This window comes from Leptosomus discolor, chromosome 21, assembly GCF_034619465.1.
Source record: "Leptosomus discolor isolate bLepDis1 chromosome 21, bLepDis1.hap2, whole genome shotgun sequence".
NCBI lineage: Eukaryota > Metazoa > Chordata > Aves > Leptosomiformes > Leptosomidae > Leptosomus > Leptosomus discolor.
The window spans coordinates 6,801,038-6,823,932 of NC_141411.1; the positions used below are offsets into that span (position 1 = coordinate 6,801,038).

Consider the following 22,895-nt stretch of genomic DNA (forward strand, 5'->3'; position numbering starts at 1 on the left):
TGCTATGGCCATCAGTTTGGCAAGAATCACGGAGCAGCTCCTTGCTTTCAGCTCTAGTACCGAGCAGGACATGCAAGTGCTAAGCTTTAATTCATCAATAATAATAACGATGATTCTAGAATGGCAGGTGCCACCATCAGAGCTGTGAACTTGAACACACTGAAGTACCTCATTTTAGTTGCAGACCCCTAGAGACTCTCCTGATTTTGTGAGCTGTTGTTTTGCTCCAGTGTTTATATCTTGGCTGATATTAGGAAGATTTTCATGGGAGCCAAAAAAGGCCCTACTTGAATTCCCTCCTCCAAACTATGCGGTGCTGGAGTTCAGCAAAGGAAAGGTAGATGCAGTTTTTGAAAAAGGAGCAAATACATGTTGTTCTAATTCTCAGAAGTGGATGAATTATTTTGGCTGAAACTTATGAGGACCAGCGTGGGAAACGAGCCCAGATGCTTTGGCTGAGTTTTAGGCAACTGCGAGCAGCCTCGTCATAGGATGTGTCAGGCAACAGCGGTGGGGTGTGCTACCAACCCCGCCTTTCTGCTGGTGATGCAGACTGCTCGGATGCACTGTGGAAAGTTGGAAGAGCAGACAAAGTTTTATTGTGGAATAAATGTTCAAGGGCACAAGGACTTCAGCTGGAAAAAGCCTCTGGGGAAGCAGCTTTCAGAGAGGCTTTTTGCGTGGTTCCACTGGGAAGGATTTGTTCGGCCTGGGGAGACCTGAGCTCAAAGCAGAGATGGAGAAAAAAGTTTGGCCACAGTCTAGTCCCCATTTCTCAGAAAGTAAAAAAAATTCCAAGAGTCTGAAAGATCCCGTTAGCAGTGCCCAGCTGAGCAGTGTGAGCAGGCTGGCGTTAGGAAACCTTTCCTGCTCCCTGCAAGTCAGCGACTGTGAAATATCAGCGAGAATTCGGTCATGGTGGGGCCAGTGGGTGCAAACACAGTGCAGTCAGTGCAGGTGCCAGTCAGGGCTCTAGTTCAGGGGGCTGCATTTCAAGGATGATGATAAAGACTAAAGAGAAGGGTCGGATGTTACATTTCGGAGAGGGTTTTTTCCCTACCCACAGCTCTTTTGGCTGTGACACCTGACTTGTGCCATTGCTGTTACACAGCAGGGGAAATTTGGAAGAAAAGTCTGTGTTAAACGACATACTATACGTAACAGAAGTAGAAAAATGTTTGTAGTAATTTAAAAAGTTTTATCTCCTTGCATTTCTCTTTAGTGGCATTACACGTGCCTCACCTGCGTGTTAGATTGTTCATCAAGGGAAAGCTTTCGATACAGGGGCATGCACCGAACGTCATGTTGGTAAAGTAGTAAAAGTGTCAAAACATCTGTTTGCACAAACCTCCTCTAGGGCAGCCGGTGTAGCACAATGTAAAACCCAAACACATTAATGGAATTGACTTTTATGCAGAAAGAACACTGAAACGTGTGATTATGGACTATGATCACAGTAAGTGTGTTGAATAGGCTCCGTTCTTGTCTCCCTGTACTTTGAGGTGTTTCTGCAAAACACCATTCAAGCCCACCCTCTTTTGTAAATGTTACGTGTTCTGCCTAATTGTGCTGTTAACGTGAAATCACCAGATGAAACTGGATGCTAATAAAAACTAAATGTCTGTCTTAGAAGGACTGAATTTCTAAGCACAATTCCATGAATTCTTAGGGAGGACCAATGAACTGGAAAATGCCTTATGCAAACGGAATGTCTTCATCTTATAGCTGTTTCAGAGTTATAACTTGAGAGTCCTGATTTTGGTGTGTGTTCTATTTCTCGCCTATATTTTTGCTTTTAGTGGCATTTTATCTTCCACAGAGACTTCCAACTTAGCTTTTGTAATCATGCTGTTTACCCTTTTTTAAAAGATGGATCTGATAAACAACTAAAAGATCAGAAATAGCTTTAGTTAGTGTTTTGTGACTTGCCTTTTGTAGCCAGACTGCGTGTGTTGGGAGTCACAGGAGTCTTAGCAACTATCCTGGATCCCGCTATTTCATCGCCCCCTTTCCCCGGTGCAGTGCAGTGAAGTGTGGCACTGGGCAGGCTGCGGACTGTCTTTTTAAGCTAAGGAAGGCTCCAAATCCTCCACTTTCTGGGCTCAGATTGCCTAATATGGTAAGGTATGTCTTCTTGGGCTGCGCTGCTTTGCTGAGATACAAGGGAAAGTTGACTAGTAAAAGGGAACAAAATAGGTGAACTTGTTGCTAGCTGATAAGAAAGTAAAATCTTTTTGTCTAGACAGCGCTATATGGTTCTGTTCATTTTGTGCCGCCTTGCTACTAGCCCAGGGTCCCTTCTGGGGACTAAGGGTGCAAGTATTTTTCCCTGGTGTTACCCCTGAATATTTACTTCTGGCATAGATGCAGTGTGACGTGGGAGGGAAGCACCTGGCCCATGTCCAAGGGAACGTAGATGGTACTGTGTGTCACTTGCATGACTCTAGTTAAATTACAGAGCATTTAATTCTGTATAAAGTAAGGCTGTGAGAGATTGGCTCTGTTTAGTCCTGTTTATAAACAAAATGCTGCGAGCAGAGACCTTTATTATGTGCACAACTGGCAACGTAGAGTCTAAAATAGCAGAAAATTGCTCCAACAGCATGTGCTAGCGTTTTGCCGTGGAGCTTTAAATATGGTGAAGAACAGTTGCATTGTGCTTCGAGTACCCCGGGTTCTTTGGGGGGGAACACACTATAGAAATTTAAATCTATTCTGCAAATATTTCTACAAAAAATGCTCACATCTGCACAGATTATTTGTCTCATGACTTCTCTAACCTAATATGCTTGTGTTGTTTTTTCTTAACCTTAATGTTTTGAGAAGGGCATCAGACTTGCTGTCTACTATCCTTGTTGATACAGCATTTAAATCATCAGCATGGCTGCTCAGTTCCTATTTATGGCTCTAGAAAAACATATTGTTTGTGCTTAAAGCCAAGCAGTCCCAAGTCTGCTATGTAGACTACAGGGTTACAGCTAAATGTGTTCAGGTTAATTCCTCTAATTCACTGAGTTGCTGAATTAGGAAGGTGTAATGTGAAGCAGTGTCCATGATGGAGATGGAGACGAGTAACACAAAACCAGCCAAAATCTGATCTGCAAGTCCCAGGAAGATGAAGCAAAATAGCGAGTCCTCCAGGAATGGTTTACAAGGTCACAGACTCATAACTATTTAAGGTAACTTTATGCTTTAACTTCTTGTTTAGTAAATTACTCTTGGAATTCCAGTGTAGTCCGAGGTGACTAATCTTTCTCAGTTGTCAGCAAGTAAGTTCTCCTGAAGCAACGGAGCTGAGGTTAGCGATGCATCAGATACCCGCCAGATACCTTGGCTTTTGCTGGCATTGCTGGGAGGCCGGTGCAGACAGTTCAAATTATCCCATTTCACCCCAGGGTCCTGTCCCTTTGCCTACATGGCAGCTCTCTCACAGATGTCCCGGGATCCTTTTGCTTTCTTCCCAGAAGGAACTGAGAGCAGCGTGATGGATAGGGTGGCAGCAGGATCAGTGCCATACGTAGCATCTCTCCACCTCCAGGGCGGTGTGGATGCAGCACAGCCTCTCCAGGAGACAGGACCGGTCACGTTCAGTGTGGCTGCTAGCCTAGACCCGTTGGCCTGAGGAGCAGCATTGCTCCCTGGACCGTATCCCAAAGACAGTATAAACCTAATTATTGGTTTATGTCTAATTGTGTTTTTAATTTTGGACTTTTTAAGGTTAACAACGTATGTTTGTGCTTATAGGTGTAATGGAGCATCATGTCAATTTTTGTTTGAAACTGTCAAACTCTACCTCATCATGACATGCTTAAAATTATGGAAAGGAAAAATATCTCTAACTGCTTAACTACTTATAGCAGGTTCTCTGCCCCTCTGGGAGCTGATGATGGTACTTGGTTGTCAGTCATCCAGCAGGCCGCGGGGAGGATGTCTCTCCTGATGTGGTTGAAAACATGCTCCAAAAAAAAATCTGATCTGCTGGATTAAAATTCCTGCATACAGCAGTAGATGTCTGGGTAGCCCTTAATAGCTGTGTCGTGGTTCCACAGCTGTCTGCCTTAGAAAATAGGCGAGTTGTGCATGGGCAGTAGAAGATGGCTTCAGCAGACGCAACTCGGCTGTGTCGTACTCGGTGCTTGCTTCTGGCCCTTCTCACCAGCGTGCTGGTGAGCGCTGCTTTGTGGCGAAGCCCCTGTGAAGCCGATAGTCCTCGTTGGCTGGACGTACCTTGCAGAATGGTGCAGCCCCCTGTTCAGGTGGTAAATGATTTATCTCCCAGATAGGTCCAGAAGGAGCGAAAAGCAGAGGCTGTATTGCCAGATGGCTAACAAGGAATTGAAGAGTAATCTAAATTTGTTTGGAAAGCTGAAGTCAAATTCCCTGGCAATAAAATATTCTTTGGAAACTACCACTGTAGGAAAAAATTGTGTGTTCCAGTGTGATGCTGCTGTTTGTCCCCCTTGTCTTTAAAAGGTCATTTTTTGTTCTGAGTTTATATCCTCCCATATGCTTTTCTTCAGAAAGAGCCTCATGTTTGGAAAGTCATCGTTAGTTTTTTGCTTTTGGACATGGAGTTTCCCCACTAGAAGTACCATTATTTGGCAGAAGCTGCTTCATTATTTGGTGGGTCAAGATGGAGAATCCTTAAGCTGCAAAAGCCCTTCCTGGCAGGAATTTCGCACCAGCTTTGGTTTAATTCAGGCCTCGGCACGTTTTCATTACTCATTAGCTACACGCTAGGTACCGAGTATAATGCTGGGCGCTGTTGTGGGTTGTTTTTTTATATCTATATAGGCTTTTTTTTATTGCTTCTAGATTTCATCCTTGATTTCATCCTTGGGAGTGAACATGACCTTCTGCACCACAGTCTGCTGCTGTTGAAGGAAGGCCAGAAATAGGCTTGAAACATAGTTCGATAGCAATGTGTTGAAGTTACACATTTGTTTGGGCAGCAGCACTAGACTATTGCTTTGTGTCAGCTGGCTGCTTCCACAGACGAGCTAACAGAAGGGTTTTATAGCCACGGAGTGGCTGGGGGTGGGGGTGGTATGCAGAATCTGATGAATTTAGATAAAGAGCGAAATGGATCATGACTCTGTTGTGAGTGCCCCGAGATTTCTATTTCTTGATGTCATATTTTGGAAAGTCCCATAGCCTGAAATAGCTATGTTTACATCTGGTTCCTATATTAGTGTTTGCTTTTTCAGTTTTCCCGACATGGCCTGTTAATATCTTTGCACATTTCTGCTACATTCCTCCTTTGTAACTCAGCTTGTTTGTGCTTCTTGTCCTTTGCAAGAAAGCTGGATCAGGGGAGAGGGAACCTGTCAGTAAGCGCTTGCAGAGTGCATCTGCTGAACACCTTCAACTGGAAAATATTATGTTCTAACACTACTTTATCCTAATGGTAGTAACTGAATGAAGTCACTTAATTTTTGGCGTGAGCAGTGCTCTAAACTCGACTGAGTGGACAGTGGAAAGCATCCCTCTGGATTTTTATCGTGCTGCTTTTTTTGAACGGAGCATGGTATTGAGTCTGGGAAAGAAGCCTGACTGTGAAAAGACAGAGCCAGGTTTTGGGTGGACATGAAGTTAGTTATCTGTAGACATCAGTCTCCTCACTGCTGTGTAGGTATTGTGAGGATTATGGCATGAAAATACACAGTGCTGGGGTCGCCCCAGGCCTTTGGGCTTGTAACCGTGGTTGCATTTACAGCCTTGAATGGAATCAAATCTGTGGTCCCAGAGACACTTATTTTTTTGGCAAAGTAGTGGCTGCCACATCTATCTCTCTCTAATGGGAGTCTGTTGCTGCAGCGTTGTTTAATTGCTGCTGATTATTGCTGCTGTTGCCATCCATTCCCGTAACCTCTCTCATCCCTTCTGGAGAAGGTGAACTCACGATAAGGAAATCCTTCCCCCTCTTCTGCAAACTTCTCTTTAAATTCAGTTCTCAACTTCTGAAGTTCAGGAGGTCCCCAGAGGTGTTGGTGAACACCCCTGCTTCTCATCCTGTTGTAAGTGCTGGGTTTGAGTGTTCAAGGCACCTTGTCCATTCTTCCAAAAACTCAATTCTGCCCCACAGAACTGCTGGAGGACTTTTCTTCTGTATGCATAGTTTCACACTTACAGGTGCTAAAGTGATGTTCCTGTGCTCAGAATGGTGCTTTTTTAACTCTCTTCACTACTGCTTTTTGTTTTCTGTATTTGTAAGAAAGCAAAAAGCAAAGAATTCCGAAGTTTTGTATTTAAAGTGTGCTATTCTCAGCCTACATAAAGTTATCTGCTTCTACTGCTTAATGCTAATCCAGGTATGCCTCGTGGGTATAGCTTCCAGCCTTGTTATGGTAAATTTAGGGATAGGAATAGAAAGTGGGGTAAGTATGGTGCTATATGTGCAATTATAGACTGTCAGCTGCTGTGTGTGTGTTTGGGAGGAGAGGAGGATCCTTTCCTTCTGCTTCCGATCTGCAAGACATAGCGCCAGATCTGCTCATGGGAATCCTAGTCAGGGCACTGCAGAGGAAAGCCTGTTCACTTCCACGGGTTGTATTCCATTTATGGCAAACTGCTGCAGTGCCTTCACATCACGTTTACAACACAGCTTATTGCCTGACCAATAATTCTGTTGCTACAGCCCTTCAGCCTTCTGCTGCTGAACACAACCATCACTGCCTTTTTCAGTTCTAAATAAACCCTGCGAAGCTGTAATTGAACCTGTTAAAAGCTTGCATATAATTTTGAAGTGATTTATTTACAGTGTTTTAAAGTGGTTTTTATATAGCATGTATTTTCAATCGACTTTTCATTATCCAAAATGTTAGTGGGTTGGTATTACAGTGAATACAGCTGCTACAGCTTTGACCCTGAGTTGTCCCACTTAACGGCAGCCCTCTGGATTCTTAAGGTGTAGCTGCAAACCAGATTACACTTGCTAGACAATAGAGAGTTAGGGGTACAAAAAAGAAGGTTTATTGTTACAACTTTTAAAGACTGGCTTTCCGTTGCATCTCCTGGGTTAAGCAGCAGTGCTGCTGATCCCAGATCAACTCCTTACGCGCTGAAATGACCAGTTCTCTACAGAACTAGCAGATGGGTGCAGTGACTAAAGATGGGAGAGCAGGAGGGTTAACAAGGCTCAGCCTTTTCTTTGCAGGTGAATTCCTTTCCAAAGTTTTTGGTAATGCTCTAGAGGCTTGTGGCTGCAAGATCCCACGTAAGAGGACGCAATGACTGGTACCCGAGGTGTGGTAATCACTGGTACTGTAACCTTTCATCTGACTGTGGTGCATGTTAAACCAAAATGCTATTCCTGACTTGTCAGACCCAGTCCCACATTGATCATGGGCTTTTCCTTTGCAAATAACGACGCTCGTGTCTGATTCAGATGTAGTGCAAGGCACTAAGGTAAGTGCAAGGCACTAAGATAAGTCTTGCAGGGATAAAGCGGTGGTACCATTTAGCATGCGGAAAGACTGCATGTTATTTTAGGCTTAAATATTTGCAAATGGAGGTCACCCTGAGGTGAAGGGAATCACAGGATTTATTAAAGTTTTGTCCACAGTGTAACTGTTATTGCGAGGGGGAGGTACGGTACTCTTACACGATGGATTTCAGTTCCGTATGCCAGTCCATTAGCAGAAAAGCAATAGGAAATGCAATCTTGACTCTGTTCTCGACAGCCTGCATCAACAGAATCATTCAGGTTGGAAAAGACCTTTGAGATCATAGTCCAGCCATCAACCCCCCTCTACCAAGCACACCCCTAAACCCTGTCTCCAAGTACCACATCTAAACGACCTTTGCACACATGAAGGGATGGTGACTCAACCACCTCCCTGGGCAGCCTGTTCCAATGTCTGACAGCCCTTTCAGTGAAAAAATGTCCCCATGTCTAGCCTAAACCTACCCTGGTGCAGCTTGAGTCCCTTTCCTGTTGTTCTGTCATTAATTACCTGTGAGAAGAGACCAGCACCTCCCTCTCTACAATGTCCTCAATAGTTAATGGGGTTTTCATGTTTCAGCTGAGTTTCTCTGGATTTTTTTACAGAACTACTTTAGACCCTGAACAATTATTTTATGGGTGTATAGTGGCTCTGTAGCCTAGCTCTTCGAAACAACTGCCAGGGTAGTTTGTTTCACTCCATTTCTCCAGAGAAGTGTCATGAGAATAAAATCGTCTTTAGAATTGATTTAAGTATTGCATAAAATATGAATTACAGATTTCAGTGTTTCCCTGGATTGGAACACAACACAGACAGCGTGCTGTCCTCCTGCAGCTGGGAAATCCAGCAGTGAGGGTGATGAAGATTTTTTTCTTTTTGCATAGCAAACAGCTAAGCTCTGTGGAAGGGAGTACCAGCAGTGTCTGGGGTTGCATTAAGCAATTAGGGGGGTTCTCTACTTCTCAAAGAAAAATGAGCAAAATGGTCTCAGCGGTAGGTTCAAAGGAAAACGGGAAGGGTGTTGTCTGTCTCTCCCTCTTGCTTCTCGTCCAGTTGGGTTACAGTTTGCATCTTGGGTCCCTGCAGTACAGCCCTGTTGTTCTTGCATTGCTTTGTCCAGCACAGGAGAGGGTCACAGAAAGGGCTGTGCCACCGGTGAGACCCCATCCTCAAAGGCTGGGTGTGTTAGTCCCAGCGTGCCTAAACTTAAACTGTCTCTAGCGCTGAGGCCAGCTGGCAAGGAAGGCTCATCCTGTTACCAAACCTTCCTACCCTCCAAGTCAGCGTGGCTGTGTCCAAGGCGCCTACAGGGAGCAATCCCCACGAGCGCCCAGGTTGTACCAGTGTTGGTTGGCCAAGGACAAGACGATGCTCGGTGGTCTGTGGGGTTCTGTGCTGGTGTGCAGAGATGGTCCCTGGCTGTGTTGGATTTCACAGATGTGGCCGAGGAGACCCCATGGGAAGGTATGTGGTGTGGGGAGCATCCTGGTGCTGTGTGGCCCCTGTTCGTGTCTTCAGCTCAGCCCCTCCATCAGCTGAACCTTCTGTAGCTCAGCGTGCTCTCCCATACCTGCCTGCTCGGGGGAGATAGGGAGGTTTGGCTACGAATGAAAGAAGTCAGCTGAATGAGAAGTAATTCAATGAGGTGCAGCAGCATGTGGTTAAGATGATGTGGAAGATGACAGCTAGGACTTTGAGGACATAGTTTGGGGATAATTTGTTCCAAAAATAAACAATTCTTCTTCCTCATCCTTCAAGTTTTATTAGAATTCTGGTCTCCCAAGAGAGCTTCTCCTTTCCTTCTTCTCTGCATTCCCAGAGAACATGCTGTGGGCTCACATCACCCGAGAGCATCTCACTGCACCTCTGGCTTTAACTCCTAGGGTTTTTTCCCATTTTTGTCTACTGCAGGTTGGAAAGTTACAGTGCTGCTTGAATTTATTTTATCAGTGTCACATTCTGTAGGTGAAGATTTTCAACACAAATAAAAGGGATGTTTGTATTTTTCACCTCTAATATTTAGCTCAGGGCTTTGTTCTCTTTTTGGTACATGATTTTCTTGGATATGGGTTCTCCTCTCTAGTGAAAAAAAAATTGGGTAAAAAAACACGGGTGTCATTACCAAAGGAAGGGAGAGGGCAGCCATCTGAACAGAAAAGGAAAGATGTGTGAGAAGAGCGATCATAGTCAATACTGTAGCTCGAAGCACAGGAAATACACTATTTCATATAAATAGAGGAAGTATACTGTATAGTACGGTTGTGCTGCTGTACTCAAAGGTAAGAAACTTTAAGGTGATTTTGCCCAGAAATACACTGCAGCATGAAGTTAACATCTGGGCAGTCTCAGGTTTGTGTCCAGTGGTTGTGGAAGTGCTCGTGGAAGGTGATTTTTTTTTTTTTTTCCACGTGTCTTTCTGTATAAATTTTCCTTAGCAAAGCAGGCAGCACCACAGCTATAGCACAGACCAGGCTGCTGGTTCTTACTGAGGAATATCCTTAACAGACAGAAACAGGCAGATCTAAACGCTGACCTTGAATATTACAGACATCAGGATGCGAGGACAGCAGCACTGCGAAGGAAGAGTTGGATTTCATGCTTACACAGGGGAAAACTTGAAAGTAAATCATACAAAACAGCAGGAAGAAACCCGTGAATTGGGCACCTTTGTTGAAATACTGATGAAAGCCGGCGTGTTTTGCCATATTGCATCTCCTTCTGCTGCCTTTCTCCTGGCTAATAAGGATACTAATTCTCACGCCACCACTTCCCTTTAAAAAGAGTTACTGTCCACCAAGATGCATTTTATCAATCTGTGAGTGTCTGCACTGGATGACTAATTAACTTTTAATTAGTAGGGAATAGAAAGCTCAGTTTTTGTTTTGGTTTGAGGCTCGGGCTCCGAGTTCTGTACTGAAGCGTCGATTTTGGAGCTTTCCTGCCCCTCCTCAGCAGAAACGTGACCATGGAGGGACGTGGCAATGGTTCATTTAGGACTGGATGGGAGGGGATGTAAAACCCTGCAATTTAGAGCTGTTTAACTCCACCTTGGTGACTAAGCTGGGCTTTGTCAGCCTTGTAACTGTGATTGAGACACTCCAGTCTGGTGACCACACAGGTTAGCCCAGTTTCACTTACTGTTTTGAAACACCAGAACCTGAGACATGTGTGAAAGATCACCCGTGTGTGCAAGTTCTATAAATATGCATTTAAAATGACTGAATTACCTTGGTGTCCCTGTACAGCAGAGTCGGCCTCCAGACTGCAGGAGAGGTGGAGGGTGGGGGTGATGAGTGCAACAGATGGAGGCTCGAAAGATCAAGGTCCTGCCACAGTCTCCTTGAGCAGCGGGGTGCCTGTCACTACCTTCTTGTGTGTCTGGACTTAATTTCCATACCTTTGAAAGGGAATGCAGAAATATTGCCAGGCAGAACTAGACCTCTCCAAACTTTTTTCCCCCGCCTCCTGCAGTCAGTGAATGATGAGTCCCCTCCTTCCTCATGATGAAGTATCAAGTAGAAACCTGATCTCGAAGTGACTTTCTTCGAGAAGGACAATCCAGCAGCCCCGTTTCCCTCTCCGTGGTCGCGCGGCGATGCTGCATTGCCCCTGGGTAGTGAAGATGCTGGGTAGCAGGAGAAATTAATGCAAGTGCTATTCCAAGCACCCTTCCCCAACTACGTGTCAGTAAAATTACACGGTTGCCAAGCAGTGTGCAAAAAAAGGGCAATATTTCAGATCAACAGAGAGATACAGAAGTGTAGTAATACTCTTAAAATATTTTTATATTGATATTCTTCTGCACTTGCTGGGAAACGTTTGATGATAAAGCAGCCTGTGGAGCTGGAGCAGAACGTGCGCTGCAGGTTAACTCCAGGCACCCAGTGACTTGGTCCGTAGCTGGTTTGGGTGGGTGTGAATGAGTCCCGATGAGGACACATCCTTCGGGGTGGTTCTGGTTTGTTAACGCTGCCTTACTGGAACTGGTCCAGCGCAGATACCTGGGCTGATGCCTTTCCAGCAAAAAGCCATAGCTTTGCAGCCTCCCAGTTGCAAGGCTGTATTTAGTGGATGAGAGCTATTAAATCAGCACACCCACTGTGTGTTTGAGGGCATTTTTCAAACTGTCATCCCTTGTCCTTATTTGGGTGGGACAAGAGGGACATCCACTTGCCTTTGCAGTGAACAGTCTTGCCATCTCTGAGACACTGCAGAGCGGCTTCCCAGTGAGCTACCAGCAGCACAGCTCAGCAAAGAGCTAGCTGGAACTTTGTTGAGAGGTGCATGCTCTCCCCACCCTTTTTCCTTTCCTCCAACCTCCTCTCCCCTCCTCCTCAATCCCAAGCGCTCCTTTGAATGAGTGTACGTTACACAAGCTCTGCGTCGCCTTCTCGCAGCTCGAAACAGGCTTATGGGCAAACAACAGAAACCGTGTTGTGCTGCGTTGAGTGGGTCCTCCTGTTGGTGGTAGGAACTGCTCCGTGTCCTTTAAAATATCTCCCTTTGTCGCAGCCACCAAACGCGTGCTGGAATCTAAGCTTCGCAAAGTGCCGTCACTTTGCCTCCGACCTCCCGCTCGCAGCCCGCTTGCTCGCAGGCCTTGGGAGTTTGTAAGTTGGTTTTTTTCCTGCCCTCCTCCTGCTGTTGTTTCTTTTTTTTTTTTTTTTTCTTTTTTTTCCCTTTTTTCCCCTACAAGTGGCAGCCCAAATCCCAAGCTGAAAGTGAATCGCTGCTGCTGGCTGCCCTCCAGCATTCCTGGCGGAGCGAGTCAGGATCTGGAATGTCAAAAGGCAGCGGCGGGAGGGACTGGAGAAGCCTGCGTGGGTAACGGCGCCCGGGAGGAGGAGGAGGACGGAACAAAACACAACTTCATCTGGACTGCCCCTTTCCAAACCAGCATTTGTTCCTGATTTATGCTTTCGTGTTTCACTTAAAGCATGCAGCTCTGCGCAGTGACGGCAGAGAGCTCGCAGCAGCGCTCCAGAGTAAAACAGGTTTTGCTTTTCTTTTCTTTTTGCTTTTCTTTTCTTTATTTTTTTTGGCAAAAGCTTCGAGTCTAGATAAACCTAGCTAATTTTCCAGCTCGCTGTCTTGAGCTGGGAGTTTTTGCCTCCTGCAGTTTGGGGGGGAGATCACTCTGGTCCTGTGGCATACGCTCTGGATGAAATGTCCTTTTGCGGAGTTGGGATGGGGCCCGGCTGGTGAGGCTGGCACAGAGCAACGCCCAGCGCTGGAGCACAGAGAGTCCTTGACACTTTCTCCTCTTCTTCTCGGACAAGAAACATTGTGGAGCCTCAGCTCTTCCTGCAGCAGATTAATGCCTAAAATTATACACCCTAAACAGCAGGGTTTAATTACCAGAGCTGTGAATAGTTTAATTAGTTCGTTTTGACCTTGGAAGAAGGACCTGCCCAGCGCCGTAGAGTGACGGGAGAGCAAGACTTGTATTGCTGCTCAAAGACACCCAGCCCGCGAGGCCATGTCGTCCTTGTACACCAGGAGTAAAGAATATACTCGCAGCAGGAAGGCTCAGTCAGATTCTCCCCCGTCCTCTCCTTCCCCGATCGCAAAGACACTCAGAGTAAGCAGCTTTTTCCTTTCTGTATTACACAGAGACCTGCTGGGCACGTGCTCTGAGCAGAGCGCGGTGGTGGTGGTTTGTTGTCTGACCCCTGGAGCCCTGCGTCTGTGGTTTGCTTTGGAAAGAGAACGGTTTAAATGAAACTTGGGAAGGTGCCTCTGCAGCAACAGGTTCTAAGCGAGCTGCCGGAGCCCTTGCACTGGGGTTATTTGCAGTAATGCTGGAGGGAGTTGCTGTGATGGTAGTTTCCCCCTACCCTGCTTTTCACAGAAACATCGTTCTCCTGGTAGGGTGTTGCTGGACAAAAACCTCACCGATGAAAATGAGGCAAAACCTGACCAGCTTGTTAAACTGCACTCTTTCCATAAACACTTCAATATTGCTGGTGAAACGAGGTTTGCTATTCAGTTTTCACCCTTGGGGCTGTGCTGACCTGTGGTACAGTTTAATAATTTCAACAGCAAAAAAATGAAGCAGGAGGCAAGTTGAGGTAGTTAACCAGTCCTCTCCAAGCCAGAGCTGGTGTCCCCATCTGCCAAGGTGTTTGAAAGTCAGGAACATTTCCTAACAGTATTGCTAATAGCTCTGGAGTCATGTGAAAGGCTGTCACGAAACTCTCCAGGTCCGTGTCATTACACAGGCAGTCTCTTCACCATTGAGAAATATTATCGTGCTGGAGTCAAAAGCGTGGAGGAATTGGTTTTTAAAAGGCAGGCTAATTTTAGATGTAAGCATTAAATTAATCTGAGCACTGGTGTTTGCTCAAATCAGATATGCATTGTCTGCTCCTTTTGAAGTGGCTGATCTTGGTCTGGAAAAAGCATTGCCCGAAATACGTATAAAGGGTTTGAACCTGCTGCCGTGGTGTTAATGGAAGCAGTCCCTGACCTCGGGAACTTCAGCCTTAGGGCTGCATGACTGTTATTTTCCTCCCAGGCTGTTAACTGTTTAACCCAGGAGCAGGAGTCTGTGCTTTCTTCCAGCCTGCAGTCAGGATATCTCTGGGGAGGTTTTAGATAATCTAAAACTATCCCGTTTGCTTAGATGGACTGTCTTCACCAGTTTTTACAGCTGTGCTGACCGTTCCTCAGTAAATTGCCACAGTATTGATAACCAGCTTAATAGCAGGTGGAGAACCTTTCAAACGTGCTCTTACTCATACAGTAAATCTGAAAATGTTTTAATTTCTTTTAAAACCCAAGTTGTTTCAGATCTGTCATGTTCGGCGTACGCAGACTGACTCATTTTTCCCCCCTTACCCGTCCAGGCATATAAGCAAGGGACGGACATCTCACAGGAGCCGTGACTGCTGCCTTCACGGTGCATGCCTGTCTGCTTCGGTGCAGCCTCACAGGAGGTGCTGGTTTTCTCTGTCCATAGCCGTGATGGGATTGCAGGCTGTTGGGGGGCCCCAGGGGTATTGGAGGAGGTGGTGGGAGCTTTCAGGTGGGTCAGAGACAGCAGGGGGGTACAGAAGGGTGCCGGGTGGGAATGGGAGGGCTTGGAGAAGAGCTTCTCTCAGCTTCTCGTGGCAGTGGGATTTTGGTGAAAAGCAAACATGTGAGCATGGAAATCTTGGTGGTTCTTGCAGTAGTGATGGGAAGGCCAGCTGTGGCTGCAGAGCGTGGATGTGGGAGAAGCCAGACCAGGAGTGCACCGGCATTGACTCTGGAGTCGGTGTAGGAAACAGTCCTGGAACTGTCTGTGTTATGGAAATAGCCCATGCCTTAAAAGGCTGATTAGAGAAGGATTTACTTCAGGCTAGAACAAAGCATCTGAGTTAACTCTTCCTCCAAGACAATGTAATTCTGCCAGGAGCAAGAGGAATAATGGCGTGTGGTTTTCTAAGGATTTGGTGTGGGGGTGTGTGTGGGTGTGTGTGCCCCCTGCTCCCCCATGCCACAGTAACGGCAGCCCTTGCCACAGGGTGCCACCAGCCTCAGTAAAACAGGTGGGAATGTGGTATCTTGGAGTCTTTTATCTTCCCATCCATCAAGATTGATACCAGCAGACCTACAGACTCTAAACATTCCCAGCTGAGCAGGGGTGCGAAAACACATGTGCAGGCAGGAAGCTTCACACATGGTACAGACTTGGAAAAAACCTCTCAGAGAACCAGACAAAGCAAAGGTTTTGCTTATTAAGGTATCGGTGCCAAACAGCTGCATTCAAATGTCATTTGCAAAGCAGTTTCCTGTGGCATTCCCTGCTGCGCTTGCCCTGCTGCTTGTAATGCTCCTCCTTAGGTGTTGTGATAATATTGCATGTGGCTTTTTCCACCTTTAATTGATGGAATGTCCCCAGAGGCACAGCTGAGAAGGGCGAGCACTTTGCAGTGAGCTCATAAGAAAGGCGATATCCTCGAATAGGGCGCAGGAGCAAAAGGCAGGCAGAGGAGATTCTGGTGAGAGCGGGGTGGTGCCCACCACCATGTGCAAGGTCAGCCCTGTGCTCTTGCCCCTGAACCTCCGCAAGCTGAAATACTTCATTTCTTGTGTCACAACAGAACAGCCCAGAATTATAGTCACCAACACAGAAATAGCAGAGTAAATCCTGTTAAATCACTGAGGATTTGCTAGCTCCACCCTTTCAGTTGCTTTAATGAGGATGTTGCTAGAACCTGGAAACTCTGATCTCTTTGAAATCAATTCAGACCGTCCTGTTGTTTGGCAAAAGCTTCCATTTTTGTGGCGGTGGGTACCTTTTCATCACAAGTTTTGCACCATACTGTTTTAGCTCAAGGTTTCTCTTCCTCAAAAAAATATTTTCTTCACATAGTTAATTCCAAGGATGTAACAGGCATCCCATGGTATGAAACCTGTCATGCATAAGTAAGCAAATAAAGGGCAGGATTGGAAGGGTGAGGGTGAAAGTGAGGACTGAATTGTATTTTTTAAAAAAAATCCTGTCTCTGCTGAGCCAGTTGGGTTTTTTTCATAGAAAATGCCCTGTCGTTCATGTTTCGTCTCCTCCATCTGTTCATCATAGTATTTCATAACCCTTGCATCTCTCCATGGGGTATCAGTGAAATAGGAAGACGAAAGCTAAGGAGAATGCACGCTCCCAACTTGCTGCTGCACAGGCTGCAATTGCAGCTTTTCAGTTGTTTCCCACCGCTTTGTCACCCAACCTTCCTTTCTTTTACAGACTGCCCCTTCTTGTCTTATCATCCCACATTTTTTGCTGTAAAAAAGACCATCAAAACTTAAAATCCTCGTCACCGTTTAATAGTGGCTGCATCCTTCTGCCTGCCATCACCTGGCGGTTGTTACTCACTCCTCGAGAGACTACGTAGTTCTTGTTGTTCTGGCCGTATTCGTGGTTTCACTACAGGGCTTTTTCCCTCTGATGTTAAATCGCTCCCTCATTAAGCCACCTTCAGTGCTTATGACTTGAGCTTTCCAGATGAATTTTTGTCAGTAAGGGCTCAGCAATAAAGATTTAAGTATACTCAGTGGTCTGTACTGATTGATTTTATTCTGCCTTTCATTGAAGCGTCTGAAGGAGCCGCGCTAAGTGGAATATGGGATACAGGAGCATCACCTTTTATGGGCCGTATGTTTTCAGCGAGTCACTTGATAGTAATACTTGAGCGTAAAAAGCAACAGTTCCCAAATTGCCATCTCTGTCAGCGAGCCTCCGCATCGAGCCCGCGGTTGCTCTGAGCAGTGATTACCATGGCAGCAAATGCTTCTGATCTGGGTGCGATTTTTGATGTGGACACGTACGTCTAGAATCCAAAGCAAATCTTAAAGCGAAAAAAGCTAATGCACAAAAACGTTAGCGGTCCGAGCTGCAGGTGCTTGGCATGCAAATCAAACCAGCATGGTTTGGATATTAATACATAAAGAATGGTATAAAATCTTAGAGGTCTGCTAATGCGACCAAGCCAGACTTCTTTTAATCAATGAAGCGCTGAGAGGTGGGTAGAAGTGCCTCATCAGATTGCAGCCTTCGTGGAGTTTTGAATCTAAATGTGTCTGACAGTCAGTTTTCACTCCGTGAGTGCTTTTGAAACAAGTTTTATCTTGTTTTGGATGTTCATGGTAACAGGTTTATTCTCACATTAGGTAGACCTGTATGAATCACTTGGCTTGCTGTGCTGCCGCTGCAAATGCGTTAGAGAATAAAGAGTGTTATGAAAACATTTCTGCAGAAAACTTTATCTTCCCGAGTTTCCATTTAGTGGCTTGGACTCATTCTAGTTGTGATAAAAATGATGCTGCATAAATTGAAATGGGGTCAAATAAGTTGTCTCATGACATTTGCTATCTAATTTCTGGATTGCTGACTAGTTACACAGCATTTGTGGAAGCTATTACCTCCTCTCCCGTTAGCCCACAAAAAACGTGGGATACTGAAACTTGAGCTTTTAAGGCCATTAACCCTAGTCTGTGTTCTTCGGCACCTTGATCTGTTTATCACTTGTTATTTTTCAAGCGTTGTGTTCCTTAGATGGGTATCAGGAAGAAATCCTTCTGGGCTCTGTTTGTTCTCTGGGTTGTTCTTTTTTTTTTTGAGTTTTCCTCTGTAAATGTCCATATCAGGAAGCGTGTCGGGAACTTCTAGTCATTCTCAGGGCACCATCCGTCAGATGTTCCCTGCGGTGACTCAGTAGCCAGACTGCTCTCCTGTCGCTGGCTACATGTGGGTGTATAAATAAAATGGGTCAGGGCATGTGCTCTGACCCATGGGGTAAGTGGTTGCGTCCCTGCAGCTAAACTTTCTTCTTCAGCTCTCCTCCCTTCCGAGGAGCAGAGCGAGCTGATCCAAGCCAAAGCCATAGCAGGGGGTCTGTTAACTATTAAAGGGTCTGAACGGTCATGGATGATGCAGAAAGGAGCACACGATGTGACACTGCCACTTCATTTATAGCTCCCATTTTGACCCTCTACCGCCTGGTCGGTGGTGGGTGCCTTTGAAGAAGCTGGTTCAGTAGCCAGAGAGAAATCACTTGTGGCAGCTCAGCTTTTGAAACCATTGCAGGGCAAGGAGGCCAGAAGGTCAGGGGACAACTTGAGGTTACACCAGAGCCGGGCGTCAGCCTGGACTGTGAAAAGGGTGAAGGAAGAAGGAGCAATAGAATATCTTTAATTTGGGTCAGCTCATGGTACAGCCACAAAACCAAGCACGCTGGCACAACTGAGGCGGGGAGGTGCTGTGGGATGGGAACGAGCGGCCATGGGAAGTGATGGGAAGAGGGGATGGAAACTCTGTAGGCAGCAAACCACTTCAAACTGCGGAACTGGAAACCAATGTTTACTTCAGTTGCAGGAGCCTGTTACAGTTTTGTTTTTCCTAAAATGAATATGAGCCTGTAGAAAGCAGGGCTAGAAGAGACGAGGAGCTCAATGCATCCATTTTCCCAGGGCACCAGCGGCTGTACTTATGCTGTTCCCGACAGATGTACCTTGTGCTTGCAGACTTTCTACCACTGGAGATGGTGCCTCATGCACTGGAGCCGCAACTGGTGGTCAAAGGAAAACATATGGACCTTGGGGAACTGTTAGGTTGTTGTTGGTTTGGGGGTTTTTAGTTGTTAGGGGGTTTTTTTACAATGAATTGTAAATTCTTTTTAATGATTCCAAATTGCTGAGGTTACTATTGCAGTTCAGTAGAAGTAAGATCTTTGGAACAGAGGTCCTCAAATAGATGAGAGTAGCTCCAGGCTCAGCGCACTGGCTGGCAGCTGGTCTGGAGCTATTTTAGACTGAAACAAATCATACAATCGCAGAATGGTTTGGGTTGGAAGGGACATTAAAGATCCTCTAGTTCCAACCCCCTGCCATGGGCAGGGACATCTCCCACCAGACCAGGTTGCTCAAAGCCCCATCCAACCTGGCCTTGAAATGAGGAGGAGAGAGAGACAGTATAAACTGTTTTTAATTCTAAAAGCACAAGATGCTTTGCGTGGCACAGACGAGTCAGCATAATTAAACCAGCCCTGATCGCTTTCCACGCCATCACCGCCCGTGGCCATCGTCACGGGGGTGCCATGTGGCTGCAGGCTGGAGGGGCTGTTCGCCAGACTTTGGAGCATGCTGCACACCAAAACCTTGGCGGGTTGGCTTTAGGCAGCTTAAGTCCTGACTAGTGGCCAAATAGGTATTTAAATATCTCATGGTAACACCTGAAAACATCCTGAGCATTTGCAAGAGCAAGGGAGATGTTGTTTCCTGCAGACCTGTGGCATTCTCGTATGGAAGAAATTTAGGAGCAGAAATCTTTTCTTTTGTCACTTGGCCATTCGGCTTTTATTTCCTCATGTCTGGAGAGTTTTGTCTAGGATCTCATTGCTTTGCAAAATTAAATTTTTCACCAATAACATTTGATCCCTTAGAAAAGAAGGAAAAAAATAAGAGCAACAAGCACGGGTTTCTGAATTATGGCCTTTACTAAATTAAAATACAATCCAGCTTGACGTTCTACATGGCGAGTTTTATCCCCAAGAGACAACGGTAATAAACTGCAGCTGCTGCAAAGCCAGCTGGGCACGTGAGAGGCGCGGGGAACTGAGGCACAGGCTGGCCATCACACCGACCAGCGTAGCGGTGTTCGGGATGGCGGGAGATGTGGTCATGGGTCCGTTACAGCTATGTGTGTTTGTTTCTGATTAAATACGTGCTAGCTGTACTGAAAATGATGTGATCTGCTGCAGCCCGCTGCCAGAGCCGCTATTCCATCTTAGAAAACCTTTTAATATTATGCTTCAGTAACGGCAGTTTTTATTAAGCAAAGTTTATTGATTTATAGTTTGTGAAAACATATTTTGCATCCGGCTTTTGGGAGTTGGAGGTTATGTGGAGGTGGTTTGGCTACACTGGATTATTAATCATATCAATGGGATTTTGTAATCCTTGCATTTGCACAAACGCAAACTCGAGTTGGAAGGCAGCGCTATTCGTCACGTCAGCTGTAGCTAACAGGACGCTGTAGCAAACCACAGCTCTCGGGTCAGCAGAGCAGCTTTCTGAGGGAGGCAATGACCTCAAAGACTGTATTAAAAGCAGAGTTTAACCAAACCTTCTAATTATTCTGTACCCACTGAAAACCCAGACTTGACTCCAACCACACCTGACTTGAAAGACAAACGTGACCCGAGTTGTACCAGGCAGCCTTCCTCACGGCTTTTCCTCCTTCCAGCTCAGCTTTTGCTGTGCCGGCTCCAGGAAGACTTCTGCCTGCAGCACCACGACACACCGGAGAGGTGGTCCTTTTTACAGCTGCCCTGCGTCAGCACAGCCAAGCCTGTAGGTGTAGGAGCAGCAGAGCTGTGTTAACTGCAGGAACGTGATGGCTTTTGCATGTAAGAGGGAAAGAACTGGCCCCCAAAGCAGCTGGCTTTATTTTAAGTTTAATTTCTAAAACAAACAGGATTCACCAGGAGGATGTTTGCCAACACAAGAATAAAATTCAAGAGGATCCAAAAACTTCCCCTCTTGATCAAGAAAAGGGCAGACAGCGGGGCCAGAGCTGTGCTCCAGGATCTTGTTAAATGGGGGTTATTTAATCGTAAGCGTTGATCGGGATTTCTGAGGCAAAACACGCCAAAATTAATTCCTTGAGAACTATCTTAAAATAGTGCACACTTTTCTGAGGTTGGCCAGTAGGAGATAAAGAAGCATAAAATGTTCCCAAAGCATCTATTTTTTTTTTCTTCTTCTTCTTCTGTTTTTTGAAGCGATGTAAATAGCCTTTTTCTGCCTTTGCTGGGTCAGATCCCAGCTGCAGAAGAATGCAATTGGAAGCAATTAGGCCAATTTCTGACTTGGCAAGAGCGGTGGCCGATCCCCCTTTTGGCACTGCGTTTCAGGGCTGCATTTTATCTAAACCTTCCATGAGGAATTTGGTTTTAATTATCCTTTACTGAACTCCTAACAGCTGTAAAAGTTTGTGAGTTTTTAAGGGAAGGCTCCTGCCCTCCACAGTCCCAGCACGTTTCTGAAATCCAAACCGTACGGCATTCCTGGTGCTGTGCAGCATCCCGGCGGTCCGGGCAGGTAGAGCCATGGCCATTACCTACCAGTGCCTGCTCCTTGGGACTGACCAACGTCAGCACAGTGAGAACTGGGGGGCTCAGAAGAAAGGGACTTGCGCAGGGAGGGTCAGTCCGGTAGGTTGTTCTTCGTGCTTTTTCTCAGGTCCCATCTCAGATGTCCTATGTTTTCCCAGCCCACCCTGGGTTGAACCGTCTCTGACCCTGTCTGGGAGGGCTGGCAAAACTAGCTGAACCCCTCTGCTGTCCTCCACCGCCCCCAGCGCTACCTGGATGTGCTGCCCACCATGAGATGGACGGGAGGGAAGACGATGGGATCTCTCAGGTGAGAGGTCTGAGAGCTGAGGATTTCCAGAAACCTGCAAGCACGCCTGCAAGTCCTCCGTGCTTTGAGGTTTTCTTTTAAAAGTCATCCCCTGGGGTGTCTCGGTGCTCTTTAGCAGGAGTGCCGGGGTCTGGGCTCAGCGCTGGCTGCCGTGCTGGTTTCTGAATCAGGACAGCCACTTCCAGCACCTCGCTTTTCCCTGGGGTCCTCCTCCTCCCACCCCAGACCCTGCAGCGATATGACCCTGTTTAGATTGCAGGAAGAATAATTTCACAACCCGATGCTTCCTTGGCTGTTAATGTGTCTAGTGAAACTTTTGATCCCAAGGGAAATGAAGGAGTCTGGGCAAAATTGACGGCTCTGTTCTAAATTTGCCAGGGGAAGAAAAAAATCAACCCAGTGCACTCGTACAGTCGATACAGCAGTTTCTCAGCATTCCCTTTTTAACCTTAACAGATTGCACGGTATTCATTCACCAAAAAAAACAAGAAGGGAAAGCCCTTTCTTGCAGCACCTTAGTCTGTAAGTGCACATTTAGTGCCTCAGCTCTTGTTTCCCTCTGTTTACCCCCAGCTTCTCTTTCCAGAAGTGTTTTGTCGTTCACCTTCTGGCTCTGACCTCATTGTTTCCAGCTCTGGGGTGGCATCTCCGAGCAGGTACAACCTTCTTCATTGCTTTTGTAGGCAGCGCAGTGAGCCAGCTCACGCTGCAGAAGTTTAAATGAATGTTTTGAGTTTGTTTTAAAAGTAGGGGCAGTGAGGGGAAGAGGGGTGGTTGCTAAGCTGGTGGTGCAGGTGCAGCTGGAAGCACGTGGCACAGGTTTCCAAGGGTGCTGTGGCCAAACATGGGATGGAGCTGAGCTGCAGAGAAGCTGTTTTCAACTGAAATTACATCTCCAATGTGATGGCCCAGCAGCCTCTGAAAATGTTTGTCCGTCTTCGAGCAAACAGCGGGGATGTCTCAGTCAAGTGCCCAGTCCAGTGTTTGCGTGTAGGGCTCGTGCGTCCCCTCACCGATCGATACCTCCTGCACGGCACAGCCGCCTCCAGGAGTATGAGATTTTAGTTGTTGTTTCGTTAAACTCGCTTCCTCAGGCTTCAGAGCCTCTCCTTGTGCTAAGAACTGCTGCTTTCTATGTCACCTCTTTTAGTTGGAGTCTTTTTTTGAAGGTGCAAGTGGAACTTATTTTTTTCATTCAGGATTTTTTTTTTTCCCCTCTTCCACCATTGTTTAAAAAAAAAAATCCTGAATAAGCTGCTCCTTGAAACATCAGCATGAACACTGGCCTTTGAGCAAAACGCAGGAAAATATTGAGCCAGAAAGCAATTTAAAACAAAATAAAGCAATCCTCCCTCCTTCCCAGAAGGTAGCAGCAAGTGGAAGGAGGATCCGCTGGTGAAAACTGTTCTGCAGCGTTCATTATGGCAGGGACGCTTCCCGCAGCTGCTCTAACATCTCGTTCAGCCTCTGCTTTCCAGACCGCAGCCTTTATCAAGTTCCTCTCCAACTTAATCATCTTTGTCTCAAAAATACCACTTTTAACTGAAA

The 22,895-nt window shown here is 46.2% G+C and overlaps 1 protein-coding gene across 7 annotated transcripts in view; it reads left to right on the forward strand.

Annotated features, from left to right (window-relative positions):
• The window catches only part of PPP1R12B (protein phosphatase 1 regulatory subunit 12B), a 121,115-nt gene that overhangs the window by 80,919 nt on the left and 17,301 nt on the right, over window positions 1–22,895 (forward strand). Inside the window, exon 1 of one of the 7 annotated variants that reach the window (XM_009949054.1) lies at window positions 12,925–13,026. The exons of the other annotated variants lie outside the window; for them this stretch is intronic. Within the exon in view, the coding sequence (XP_009947356.1) occupies window positions 12,925–13,026 (102 nt within the window). Of the gene's footprint in view, window positions 1–12,924; window positions 13,027–22,895 lie in introns of those variants that run through there. 7 annotated transcript variants of the gene reach the window in all.